This window comes from Dreissena polymorpha, chromosome 2, assembly GCF_020536995.1.
Source record: "Dreissena polymorpha isolate Duluth1 chromosome 2, UMN_Dpol_1.0, whole genome shotgun sequence".
Lineage (NCBI taxonomy): Eukaryota > Metazoa > Mollusca > Bivalvia > Myida > Dreissenidae > Dreissena > Dreissena polymorpha.
This window is the reverse complement of record NC_068356.1, coordinates 73,134,471-73,149,423: the sequence shown is the minus strand read 5'-3', so window position 1 is coordinate 73,149,423 and position 14,953 is coordinate 73,134,471. Positions and strand designations below refer to the sequence as shown.

The following is a 14,953-nucleotide window of genomic DNA, read 5'->3' as shown; positions in this document are numbered from 1 at the left end:
ATTTAACATTTGGCTGACTTCCTTAACACAATATGTTTTGTGAATGAATTAATTATTCATGTTATTTAAAAAAGGAGATTGCTAAGATCTGTTTATGGTAGGTTGATATCCAAATATAATAATAAGGTTTATGTATTATAGTTAGCATATTTATAAAATAGCATTTCTATATGTTTATGTTTTTTATTAATGTTAATGTAAGTGTCATATTTACTTATATAGTATGAATAGGAACACGTATCTTTGCTTTGCTCAAATATAATATGGTATATTTTATAATAAATTGTCTACTCTAGTTCTAATTAGCACGTTGTTATTTATTTTCAGGGGAAGACAAAGTGCGACTCTCTGAAACTTTTATCTGAAAAATGACCACCAGTAAGTCCAATTTAAATCTGTTAAAAACATATTAAGGTTTGAGAAACAAACAGTTTCAAATCTGCTGATATACATTTGGTATAATTATAGGCAGATATAACGTTTCGTTTATTGGCAAAAACAGCAAAAGCATTGCCTTGGGCCATTTACAAAAATTATTAAGATTATGGCCAAGACACACAGACAAGTATCATATATATACATACATAAGTCAAACCTGCATATTATATGACTATTTTTACAATATATACATCAAATAAGTATATTCAAAGTTCACACAGCAAGCAATGCATCACGTCAAATCATAGCATTATGACAATATATAGCAACTCTTCTGATTTTTCGTTTAGACCTAGATGGCATGAAATTAATAAACATATTCATAGACGGCCAGGAAGTTACACTTACTAGGTATTTTTTCCTTATGTCAGTAAAAGCAGTACAACATAACAAGAAATGGTATTCAGATTCAATAGTGTTAAATGAACATAATCTACACACTATTACTGCGGTCTTCATTTCTGCATCTACCGGTTTCAATTTCTAGATTAATTATGAGAGCTCGAGACGAAGTCTTGTAAGGGATATTCTTGATTTTTCATGTGATACATAGTCTAAATAATCCTCATTCAAAAGTACTTTTAAATGTACAGCAGTAGGATAACTTAGGCATATTTGAAATGGATTCTAACCATGTTTGTTGGAACTGGTCACCTATCCGTTGTTTCACTGAGGCAAAATTAATGTTGACATTAGGATTTCCAAAAAAAATCACAATTCCCCAGACAATCAAAGTAGGATTTGCATGCTTTAAACCAGCAAAAGGCATTAAGATTTCATTGATTTGTGAACACTCCATACATAATGGAGTCTGTATTATTCATTATTAGCTCATCTATTTTTTGAAAAAAAAATATGAGTTTAGCTCATAATTTTTTTTCAAAAAATAGATGAGCTAATAATTGTCATCACCTTGGCGTCGGCGTTGGCGTCCGGTTGGGTTTTGCGTTTTATGCCCCTTTTTCTCAGAAAGTATCAATGCTATTGCATTCAAACTTGGTACACTTACTTACTATCATGAGGGGACTGTGCATGCAAAGTTAGATAACTCTGGCGTGCATTTTGACAGAATTATGTGCCTTTTTATACTTAGAAAATTGAAAATTTTGGTTAAGTTTTGTGTTTAGGTCAATTTTATTCCCAAAGTATCAAAGCTATTGCTTTCATACTTGCAGCACTTACTAACTATCATTAGGGGACAGTGCAGGCAAAGTTATGTAACTCTGACTGGCATTTCAACAGAATTATGTGCCCATTTTATACTTAGAAAATTGAAAATTTGGTTAAGTTTTGTGTTTAGGTCCACTTAAGTCCTACAGTATCAAAGCTATTGCTTTCATACTTGCAACACTTATTAACTATCATAAGGGGACTGTGCAGGCAAAGTTATGTAACTCTAACTGGCATTTGGACAGAGTTATGGGCCCTTTATACTTGAAAAATTGAAAATTTGGTTAAGTTTTGTGTTTTGGTCCACTTTACCCCTAAAGTATCATAGATATTGCTTTCATACTTGGAACACTTGCAAACTATCATAAGGGTACAGTAAAAGGACATGTTGCATAACTCTGGTTGTCATTTTTAACGGAATTATGGCCCTTTTTTGACTTAGTAACTTTGAATATATGGTTAAATTTTGTGTTTCGATCCACTTTAATTCTCAAGTATTAAGGCCATTGCTTTCAAACTTCAAATACTTTCATGCTATCATGAGGTTATTGTACCTGGCAAGTTGAATTTTACCTTGACCTTTGAATGACCTTGACTCTCAAGGTTAATTATTAAATTTTGCTAAAATTGCCATAACTTCTTTATTTATGATTAGATTTGATTGATACTTTGACAAAACTACTCTTACCTGACATACCACAATAGACTTCACCCAAACTATCCCCCGTGCCCTCCTCCCCCCCCCCCCCCCACCCCCCGAATCCCCCCCCTCAATTTTTTTTTTTAAGATCATCTCACAAAATAAATGACCACCACACACTCACACTATACCCCCCCCACCCCACCCCACCCCCAATTTTTTTTATAAACGGTTAAAAAACAAATATTTATTTTTATTATTTTATTTTTGAAATACCGTCCAACCATCGCACCCAAGAATCCCCTGGTCCCCACCCCATCCCCCCCCACCCCCGAATTTTTTAAATTATTTTTTTTGCATTTTTTTCCCACATTTTTGGAAGATAATGGAATAAATGTCCACACACCCACACTATACACCCCTCTTTACTCTTACTCACCCTCCCTCCTTTGTGATTTAAATTGAGAGTCCCTTCACCTTTAAAAAGAAAATAGATGAGCGGTCTGCACCCGCAAGGCGGTGCTCTTGTTTTTATGTAAAATTTAAGAGCTCTTTCTTTACATAACACTGCTAATGGATGTCTGCCGGTTTCACCTTATACAGCCATATTTGATGTTGACTGTTTTACACCAAGAATTATTTTCAAAAGTTTAAAATGTAAGGAATCAATTTCCTTAAAGTTATATATTCCCCATATTTCTGAGCCGTACAGCAGAATAGGTAAAATCATACAATTTAATAGATATACTTTAGTCGTAACATCCATTTTAACATTACTGTATTAAATAAGCAAAGAAGACTATGGTATCCTTTCAGGGCTTGATCAGAGAGAGCTTTGACAGCATATCGCATATAACATGTATAATACAATTTTACACCTAAGTAGCAAAACCTGTCAAATTTTTTGATGATTTGATCATAAATAGACCACTGATAATTATGATGACTCTTACGCTTTTCAAAGATACATACTTTAGTTTTGTTAACATTAATTTTTAAACCACATGATGTGGAGTATTGCGATATACTATCAAGTTGTGCTTGAAGACTTTGTATTAGTGGTAAACAGTGCGATGTCGTCAGCAAATAGCAAAAGATACAGTAGACTCTGCCAATACCGGACTCTCCGAAAACCGGAACTCTTCCGATTCCGAACGGTCGGGCCAGTCCCATATTTTCCCCTTCTATTTCTTTGGTTAAACAATGTTGAATAAACCGAACTCTCTCAAAACCGGAATCCGAACAGATATCTCCTTGAATTTTGTCGTTTTAAACGTAAAATACATTGAGTACTCCGGACGGTCCAAATTCTCAAGACCCGAAGCATGTAAATTACAATACCTAGTCAGCAGGGCGCTTGCGGTGTCACACATTCCGCTCGCGCAATTATCGATTATCGGATTAAACATACCATTAACAATTTAATTGCAAAATTAATGCATGCCGTTGCGACGATCACTTCCTTGTGACCTCAGGTAGTTTAAAAGATCTTATAGCCATGTTTTAATCGCTTAAATGATTGTTTGTTGGTTTGTCAGGTAAAACTGTCAGAAATATGATCGTTAAACATCCATCAATTTGTCTGCAAATTCATTCATTGCCAAGTCGGTATGGAATGTTTTTTGCTTTTAATCGAATAAAACACATTTTTTGAAGAATACTTTAAACATAAACATTACATGAGAACAGTTATCACTTGGTACATGTGAATGTATATGGTTTGTTTTATTCTTATATGATTTTGTAAACAATGCAAACAATTTATATTTCGGCAATATGCCTACTCTTGGTAAACCGGGACCCTCTGAAAACTGGCCGATCAGGCCGATCCCCAGACCGTCCGGTTTACAGAGAGTCTACTGCACAATGATAACTGTTCAATATCTTTGTCCGATAGATTTACCATATCAATATAATCAGTGATATCATTAATAAAAAGTAAAAATAAAAGGGGTGAGAGTCTGAGCTAGCATCCCCAGCAAAACCCGATAATCGATTCGCCGATAGTAATTTTCTGATGGTCATATAATTTAACAGCATAATTAATTGTTTTTCACTAAGTGTATAATAATAATTCATATATCAGATTAAAGAGAATAAAATTTTCTTTATTTTGGTTTTTACTTCATGAAATCTATAAAGGATAAGTGTTATAAATCGTTGCTTAATTATTGAACAATGCGGATTATCGGCATTTTCACACGTCCGCGGTAGAGTGCAATATGGTGGACACGGTTTGGTGACGGTGGGTATTTTCCACATGTTTTGCGGTGACGTAAATCCTAATGAATATTTATGAAGAGTGGCTCACCATGTTTTAAACCGATTGATATGTAAAAAAATCTAAAAATAGTTCATTGTCGAGCTTGATTGGACACATGCTTTTATGATTGCATAGATTGACTTAATAATGTTTATAATTTTACAGCTCAGGCCTGATTGTACCAGTTTTACCCATAGTATACCGTGGTTTACAGTATCAAATGCCTTTTCATAATCTTTAAAAGCACAGAACAATTTGTTACTGGATGCTAAAACTTTTTGGATAATTAAATGCAAGATGAAAATGCAGTCCGTTGAACTATGATTGTCCCTGAAACCAAATTGTGAGTCATTATTTTTTTTGTTATTTTCACACCATTTATTAATTCGAGTTCTTATCAACAGAGAAAACAATTTAGAAGTAATATTGATTAAAGTTATACCCTGATAATTCGAAGGATTTTTAGTAACGCCCTTTTTGTGAATAGGGACAATTACACTCTTCGCCCATGCGTCAGGATAGTTACCATTAGTAAAAATGTAGTTAAATATGACCACAAGATAAGGTGCGATAAAATGTTTTGCATCTATAATAAGGTCGCAAACATTTCCATCAAGATCGCAATTTTTATTTTGTTTGAGTGATAATAATTATTGTTTTTTCCACTTCATCTACTGTAAAATCCATATCAAGTTCATCGATATTTACATCAAAATCATGCACATTTTCGGTATTCACACTCGAAATTTCAATCGAATTAGAAATATTTTAAAAATGGTCTACGAAATCTTGTAAAGACACATCCGAACAGTTACATTCTCAGCTGTTTAAACAAACACAACATTTAAAACCAATTAAATGTGCATTATTACAAAGTTTGGCTAAACTATGGGTAGTGAAAGCAAATATCCATTATTAAAGCTTATAAATATAATAAAAATTATTGACACAATTTTGACAACAAAAATAGCTTTAGGACAGAAAAAGACATACATATATATATATATATATATATATATATATATATATATATATATATATATATACCAGATATTTGTAATACAATCAAAATTGTTATTCAAATGTTGATTTTGGCAAGCTTTCATCAGATTTATGTTATATGGATGAGCAGATTTGTATTCAAATATATGCTTAAGAAAAATACCTCTGAGCGCATTTGCATTATGGTCTCAGCTGCAATATTTCATTTTTAATTAATTGATACAAAAGAAAATTGGCAGACATTCAAACCTATTTTTTCCAATATCTATCAATCATCGAAGGTTTTACGACTTGCTTTTTATATTTAAGTGATTTGCACTCTTGGTATATTAAAACATTTTTTAACAGAGCAATTAATTTGCTAACTATGAATTTGCTGCAATATGCTGTGTAGCATTTACTAATGTGTGCATAAAAGCTTTTAATACAAATATAAATGTTTGTTGTGTTAAATCTGTTTCATATTTAGACAGTTGAAAAAATGGTGTAGTGTTAATTACATGTAACAACATAAACAATTAACTATTTTCATTAGCTGTTACCACAACATTGAAATCCACAAAAATATCATGCAACCATTCAATCTGACATTTATTTATATTTTTAGTATGTTTAATGATAACTTCACTCTGTTAAAAGGAAAATTGCCCTGCTGTTGATATTAAAACTTCAGATGAAGAAGACGCTAGGAAGCTGTGCCAACACATTTGATATTTACATGTGACATTTATTCTTCTAGCATTTCACCCTATGTTTTATTTGATGAACTGTAATTCCCACTGAAATATGAAGTTAACCATAAAAGAGAAAAGACAATATTGAAAATTATCACTGTACACAATGTACTTTTACAAACTTCTCAGGTACTTAAAATCAATACACTTAGTACATGTGATTTAAAATATACTTTATGTATCATTTCATATTTGGTCCCCATTTTTAAGTCTCTCCTTATTATGAAATGCTTGTAAGTGTTGTGTTTTTTTTTCGTTCAAATTTAGGGGACAAATCCCAATCTCTTAATTCCCAATTGAGGGTTTTAACAAAAAAACTTTTTTTAAAGCAAATAACAACCGTACGTTTACTTCCTTACCTAATTTTAAAAGTATTTGCAAGCAAAAACACCCACACATTTTCCTTATATTAGTAGAAACAACGCTATTTTTCCCAATCCAAATCCAAAGGTGTCCCGGTCTGATTAAAAAAATGGTGAACAAAGTACTGCTTGTACATTTCTCAGTCCGAAGTAACCCCTATAACATTTCATGAATTCCTTCCATCCTTCTTGTCGCCAGTCATTCAATTGTTACAACTGTCTGTCTATCTATCTGCTAATTATTCTGTAAATATTAGTCTTAAATAGGGAGACATAGCATTATCTAATTAGTTTATTCAACCTTGAAGCTAATCTATTAACAACTTTGGCTACCAGAGGGTTTTCGTTTTTATGGTTCATAATTTTCTTTTGTCCGTCCAAACGTAAAATTACAGAGAGCCTAAGATATTTTCTATTTTACTTTGATAGCGATCTCAGTACAAAATCAATTTTCTTCATCTCTCTTCAATATAATATTCGAAAGGAAAATATTTTGAAACAGAATGAGGCGCTTGTGTTACTAATATGCGCGTTTATATCACCACCAAGTGATAGGTTAACAAATAACAGAGTCATTTAAAACAGGTTTGTTTGTATAACGTTTTTTCAAGTCACAGTTTTTGGACTCTTTCTTTCATAAAAAATGGGTATATTATGATTTTATTTTCTAGTTTATTAAAGCTGGCTCAATTGTTGGAAATTCTTTTGAAAGTGGGTATTAATCGTATAATATGATTGACAATGCAGTAGCTCTTTATAAAGACTGTTTGCTTTAGTGGCGACATTGGAAGGGAACTATTGGTTTAATACTTTTTGTCATGTAGTTGAATTACATATTTTTGTATAGTGGTATGTCAATAATAATATGGATTCATACGCAAAACTCCATACAGAACTTCAAATAGTGAATGTCTATTCTAAATAGATAATTTTTATATTCTCAATATTTGCTGATTTTGTGTATACACTTAAGATATCATTCATTATATATATAATACATCAAAGATTCATCTCTTCAAATAACTCAAAGAATAATTATGTTGTAAGATCTCAAAAAACTATCAGAAGTTTGTGTACACATTCTTTGTATATGCCTGTTGTGTTACACTAATTTGTTTCTATGGTACAGTGTATTGCCTCCCTTCTCTGCATGTACAAAACTAGTTCACCCATTTATGCCGAGTGGACTTTCCCATCCTACTAAATTGGATTTTCTAAAATTAGGGATGTCTAGTATATTTATTTCTATGTTAAGAATATGTCTTACAGAAATTCCTTTAAGCAAACAGCGCAGACCCAGATGAGACGCCGCATTATGCAGTGTCTCATCTGGGTCTACGCTGTTTTCCAAGGCCTTTTTTCTAGACGCTAGGCATAAATGGGTAAAGATATGATTTTATTTAGGATTATTTATACAGGAAATGCTCACGTCTGAATAATATTTTAACATGAATTTTCCATTAATTTAAGTTTGTAAGGAAATGTGTTAACATTTAAATAATTTCAACACACCTATTTTGAATACTGGTACACACTGTCATGGAACATTTGCTTATGCTACATTTATCTTGATAACCAAAAAAGCGGCACACAAAATAATAAAACATCTGTTTGAAATAATTGTAGTAGTCTTTACACATGTTACAGGGCGCTACTGCTTGTTAAATCACATAGTTAAACAAGCGATATTTCTTAAAGCATCACATTGTACCTTGTTTAACAAGACATTGCAAAATTGTGTTGTTTGTTCCACGCTGGGAAAACCGGCCTTAAAGCATGCATGCAAGGTGTCATCCCAGATTAACTTGTGTAGTCTGCACAGCCTAATCAGGGACAACACTTTCGCTTAGAGGTCATTTTTTGTTTAAAGGAAGTACAAACAAAAGCAAAAATCCAGTCTAGGCAGAACGCGCTGTCCTTATTTAGCCCGTGCAAACTGCACAGGCTTATCTGAGAAGACATATTACACACATGCATTCAGCAGTGTGCAGCACTAATGTTTTATTATGCCCTCGAAGGTGGGCATATAGTGATGCATTACCGTCCGTCCGTCTATCTGTCTGTCTGACCGTCAAACTTTGCGTTTAGGTTTTGAAAAATGCTCATTACTTCTATGTCGCGTCAGATGTAAAATTCATATTTGAAGTGCATGTGTATATGGACAAGGCCTTTCCATACACACTTAAATTTCGACACCTTTGACCTTGACCTTTAACTTAGGGTTCGCGTTTGGGTTTCGAAATCTGCGTTTAGGTTTCGAAAAAGCAATTTTCAGGGGCATATGTCATCCTAATTGGTATCTAAGTGGTAAAGCGTTAAGCCACATCGCTCCAATTTATTGTTAACACCATTTTCAGCTCGGAAATTCAGATGAAGAAGAGGCTAGGAAGCTGTGCCAACACAATGATGCGGTTCAACAAGCGGGCGTTTGTGTGCCTGCTCGCCCTGTGTATAGTCCTCACATGCTTCTCATTCTGGTCACGCTGCACCACCAGCACAAACCCAGAAAGGTAACCTTGGTTATACACTACTGTAAATTTTGATGTTTTTTATGTGGTTTACATTTCAGATTTCGATGCAATGGTGATATGAATACTGTTGAAAATTTGTTATAATAATGTTTTGATGAAAAACAAGAAATGTGTCCACTTTAATAAAAAAAAGTAAGTACAGACGTTCTGCAGTAACTCATTCCATTCTGCAGACTTATCTCTAGGCAGCCGCTATCAGTAAAAGCAATATCAACTCCAAAGATCAATAAGTTTAAAATTAGGGGAGCAAGAGTTTTTTGTATCCAACAGTTAATATCCGCTCAATTCAATATACCCAATTATGAAATTTCTGTTAATACTCCTTTTAGTTTGTTTGTGACTGCTAAAGTGGAGGTGTTTCCAACATTGAAGTATAACATAATTTCAGTCTCACTCTCGGAAAACTGGGCTTAATGCATGCGCGTAGTGTTTTCCCAGATTAGCCTGTGCAGGTGTGATACTTTCCCCATACAGTGGATTTTTATGCCCCCAGATCGAATGATCAGGGGGTATATTGGTTTTTGCCTGTCTGTCATTGTATGTGTGTGTCTGTCCCAAAACTTTAACCTTGCTCATAAAATGAAAACTCGTGGATCTAAGTTCTTTAAACTTCACATGTGCATGCATCTCATTGAGATCTACAATCAAACATGGTTTGATGTCACTAGGTCAAAGATCAAGGTCACTGGGGGCATTGTGTTTCACAAACACAGCTCTTGTTAATTAATTACTTCCTTGAAGAAAAAATCCATAAACGTAGATAGCCTCTTCCCTGATTACCCTGTAAGACCGCACAAGCTAATCAGGGACGACACTTCACACAAATGCATTTAGTTTTACTCGAATGAATCGTTTCTCAGGCAAGCAGTGTCCACAGAAGAGTCGGACCAGGCCCTGCACTTCCACAACCGGAACGCCAAGAACTACGACCTGCCGGTCGAGATGGAGATCCCGGTTGCCGCTGCAACATCGCCCATGCACGACGTGGATTGCGACATCAATCACCAGTACATCGTCCATTGTCGCCGAGAGAATGACGAGATCTACATGCCATTCAGCTTCATCAAGAAATACTTTGAGGTACAGGAATGCATGTGGGTAAAGTGTCGTCCCAGATAAGCCTGTGCTGTCTGCACAAGCTAATCAAGGATGACACTTTTTGCTTGTTTGTAATTTTCATTGGAAAGAAAGTCTCTTTTCAACAATAATGCATTGTAGGTGGATAGTGTTGTTTCTGGTTTGCTTATGCAGACTACGCTTTAAGAACATGCATCAGCCCCATTTTAACTGATCTTAGTTCCATGTCTATTCAGGTTTGTGGAGAATTGAAATAATTATGTTTAGGGCTAAGAGAGATTTTCTATCTCTCACCCTTGTCTATTTGTATCCAGGTTTATGGGGAGCTGCAGTCGGTGGAGGGCCAGGAGAGGTTTTCAATCCCTCACAGTGTACTAATCCATGTCTATTTGCGTTTAGGTTTATGGAGAGCTGCAGTCGGTAGAGGACCAGGAGAAGTTTGAGTTCTCTCACAGCTACTCTGAGGTCCACCAGCCCCCTGACGTGATCCGACCAGACGGCATCTTCATGTCCTTTGAGCATTACAATGTGGAGATACGCAAACGTGTGCTGTGTGTCACTGCCACAGAAGGTGTGTATGATAGAGAATACTATGTTAGAGTGGGCTATGTAGATGAAATAGGCATGTGAAGCACACGTTTACATTACTCTTAAAGTTTCCCTCTATAAAATCATTAAGCTGTTAGAAAAAATCATTTTTCCCTTACTACTAAGACACACACTTCGACGCGTGTGTTATTCCTAAGAAAATCAAATTAATTAAAAGATATATCCCCAAATCGAATGATCGGGGTGGTATTGTTTTTGGCCTGTCTGTCTGACAGTCTGTCTGTCTGTAATTCTGTCATAAATCTCTTGTTTAGATTTAATGTGAAAAGCTTTCTACTTTCATGGTTATTTAAAACCAATTACATAACGTGTTTGGGGATATGTCATAAATTGGTATTTACAGCCATTCTCCTGATATCTATGATTCAAGAAGGGCAGTTGTCAGTTACTTGCAAAACTGTCAGCACATTAACTCTTTGCCTTGATATGACTGAAATATTCTTGAAATCCAACTGACAAAAAAAACCTAACAACTCACCCTCAATGTTCACCATGGCAGGTGTGCCAATGTCAACACAGTGGGAGCCAGCTGGTCACTACTATCCCATCCAGATCGCCCAGTTCGGCCTGTCCCACTACAGCAAGCAGATCGTCGAGGGCGACCCAGAGGTCACGACCCTGCTGAGCGGCAACGACCTTGACCTAGATAGGTGGCTGGTCGCCAGTAAGACCACAGTTCACAGTCTGTTTGACAAGATGCGCCTGTCTGATGTGATTGAGTTCCAGTCGTCAGGTTGGTTGTGGTAGATTTACACAAAATAAAAAAATCATGGTTTCCTCTTGAAAAACAGTTCTTAATGCATGTGCGTAGTGTTTTTCATGATTAGCCTGTGTACACTTCAATGAATCTTTCATATAATACAGGAAGAAACAAAGTTATATTTTCTGAGCCACATGTTGATCAATATTAACACAAACAGGCATTTGCAAATTGCCAATTTATCCTATAAAAAATATTCATGCATTTTGCTGAGCTGATAACCAGTGTGCTTTTAACATAGGCCAAGCAGTTGGTCAAAGTTAAATTACTGCAAGTGAGTTATTAAATATGTATTTAATGATTACCAGAATATTATAGAGATCTTTTGATTGGTTCTATTACATAGTCTTACAAGTTTATGCATACTGGGTTTATCCTATTGAACATGGTCTACTTTCAGACTCCTTGACCAATCAGGGTTTCCATGCATCAATGAAAGAAGGCTCACACTTTGCCCTTACCATGGATATTAAGTTTATCTCAAACGGGAGCATCACAGCGACCATTCGAAGTGACTCCAACACATTCCGTGTTCATTATGTTTTCTCAAGGCGGCTCATATCTTGCAGTGGAAGAGACATTTACTACGGACTCGGTGAAAATCATCTTGGGAAGTGGATTCATTTAGCGAGAGACATCGACCTTGATTTATTCAAGGGTCTGGCTCTGAAGTGTTCAAAATCGAGAAAAACAAAGGATTTTACGTTGTTAGACATTGCCATTCGTGGTCACGGGTGGGTAGATAACGTGACGATATCGTCTTCTGCACACATGGATAATTTCTACGATGCTGCCAACTGGTTCTTGAACAATCAAGACACAAGGGGTGGCTGGCCAATCGGCGTCCAGCGTAAGCTTATTCCTGATGTTATGGAGCTAGCGCCAGGCTGGTATTCAGCCATGGCTCAGGGTCAAGCCATGTCCACATTAGTGCGAGCGTACCTAAAATCTAATAACAACGTGTATTTACATGCGGCTGAAAACGCTCTGAAAATATTTGAAATCAGCAGTGCTCAGGGCGGTGTCAAGGCAAGATTTGGCGACACCTATGACTGGTATGAGGAGTATCCCACTACTCCGAGTAGTTTTGTGCTTAACGGGTTCATTTTCTCCCTTTTTGGACTCTACGACTTGAAACAAGTCGCGAGCGGCGAGGCGTTAGAAACAGTGACACGTTTGTATAACGAGGGACTACGGTCCCTGAAAGCAATGTTGTTGATGTACGACTCGGGTACGGGTACTTTTTATGATCTCCGTCACTTGACCGTGGGTCTTGGCCCTAATCGCGCCCGCTGGGACTATCACACAGTGCATATCAGTCAGCTTCTGCAGCTCAGTCGCATGGAAGACGATCCGCTCTTTGCTAGGACAGCCAAACGCTGGGACGAGTATCGCGTGGGCAAATGGGCACCTCATAATTAAAAATACCTGGCGTTGTGTGTGTTATAAGAGTGGAATATAGCCTTTTTGGAAGTTATAAAGTGTGGTATGTAGCCTATCACAGAAAGGTCGAAATATTGGAATGTTACCAAGAGTGGTGTGTCGTTTATCATGGGAAGTTACAAAGAGTGAAGCCTATCATGGGTAGTTACAAAGAGTGGAATGTAGCATATCATGTGAAATATAGTCTATCATGTGAAGTTACATGTTGGTGACTTCTTAGTATTGGCAAGATCCACAGTACAACTCTAGACAGCTTGTAGTCACACTGAGGAATCAAGAGTTCTGTGATAATTGTGTTTTGATGGAATGAGCGGTTGTGTTCATTATTCATTACAAAAAGCAAGAAACTATCTGCTTATTCCACAGATATGGATGTTCAACAGGAAACCTGGCTAAAGGAAGTTAAGTAAACGCAGGACAACTGCAGAAGATTGTTATATTGTCTCAAAGGGACACAAGAAAAATGTTTTCATAAACCATGAGACAATTTATGACTATGTGGCTATCTGTAATAAACAGATAATAAACAGACAAACTTGCTTCAGGCAGTCTCAAAGTCCAAGGACAGAAACGAACGGAAATGTGTACCTAGCTAGCAGAGAAATATTTATATTGATTTGATTATAATCAAGGGAAAGATCTACGAAGGAATTCGTAAGGAAACTCATTTCACATTTGTATTGTCCTATGCTTTCATTATTTTGTTATATGTTATCAAAATTAGTACTAAAGCAGTTCATTTGCAGAATTATGTACATTGATTCAGATGTGAGCTGGTATTTCATTGCATTTGTATTTTTAAGCCAAAATTACACGAAAGAAATGTATATTGCATCATGGTTGTTTCTGTTTAAATGAATTGTTGTTGCAATAGATTAATTTACTCAGTTATTTTGAGAAAATGTACCTGTTTGTGCCAATTGCTTCACATTTGGTTTGCCTAAGCAGGGTAAAGGATCAACGGGGTTCACACGGGTTTATATACGGGCACGACAGAATGAAAACACACTGTTGAGATCTTTTTTTTTTACAAATGTCTCAATTTATTGAAATATGTTACAAATGTAGCAAAAATCTTAAGTGCATAACAGACAGTTTTTCTTGCAGTTTGTGGCGATTCCCTAAGATTTAAGAATACATGATTCAATACGCCTGAAACCGGTGCCAAAATTTCATGTTGCATGCAGCACAACCATGTTTATGAATTCATTATACATAGAATTGTTGAATATCTGGCCAAGAACACAGTCTTATTAAATAAAATAATTCCGATTTTATTCACATTGCCATATAAAGCGACATATAAGACTGTATTTTATGCACTAGTTGAATTTCTTAAGAAAAATTGTTTTAAAAAGTAATTTGAAAAATAAAGAACGACTAACTGGTGTGTTAACAGTCATTTACATCCATTTGTGAACCCCATAAAGTCAGGTGATCCTGCACCCTGTAATTGATGTGTGCGACAGGTTAAATGTCTTATAGTGTTCCATTTATAACAGACATGTACACTGTGCTTCACTCATAAGTACATGTATCAATATAAGTATTGTATGTATATATAAGAGATTGTAATACCCAGTTGTGATATCATGTAAATATGTCTAGATTTAACTATTGAGCCGCATTCTGAGAAAACTGGGCTTAATGCATGTGCGTAAAGTGTCGTCCCAGTGCATTCTGCACATGCAAATCAGGGACGACACTTTCTGCTTTTATGGTATTTTTAGTTTCAAGGAAGTCCCTCCTTACCGAAAATCTAGTTTAGGCGGAAAGTGTCATCCCTGATTAGCCTGTGCGGACTGCACAGGCTAATCTGGGACAACACTTTACGCACATGCATTATGCCCAGTTTTCTCTAAACATGACTCTATTCATGAACCAGAGTGGTTTTAAAATTTCCAGAAAGAGGTGATATCAGATG

General features: G+C 35.7%; 1 protein-coding gene across 1 annotated transcript; it reads left to right on the top strand.

Annotated features, from left to right (window-relative positions):
- The first annotated feature begins 324 nt into the window (after positions 1 to 324).
- On the top strand, positions 325 to 13,610 carry LOC127867600 (D-glucuronyl C5-epimerase B-like). Its single transcript, XM_052408882.1, has 6 exons — positions 325 to 378; positions 8,967 to 9,119; positions 10,001 to 10,220; positions 10,617 to 10,788; positions 11,326 to 11,559; positions 11,987 to 13,610. The coding sequence occupies exons 2-6, from the start codon at positions 8,980 to 8,982 to the stop codon at positions 13,006 to 13,008; spliced, it is 1,788 nt and encodes a 595-aa protein (XP_052264842.1). The 5' UTR covers positions 325 to 378; positions 8,967 to 8,979; the 3' UTR covers positions 13,009 to 13,610.
- Positions 13,611 to 14,953: the final 1,343 nt, after the last annotated feature.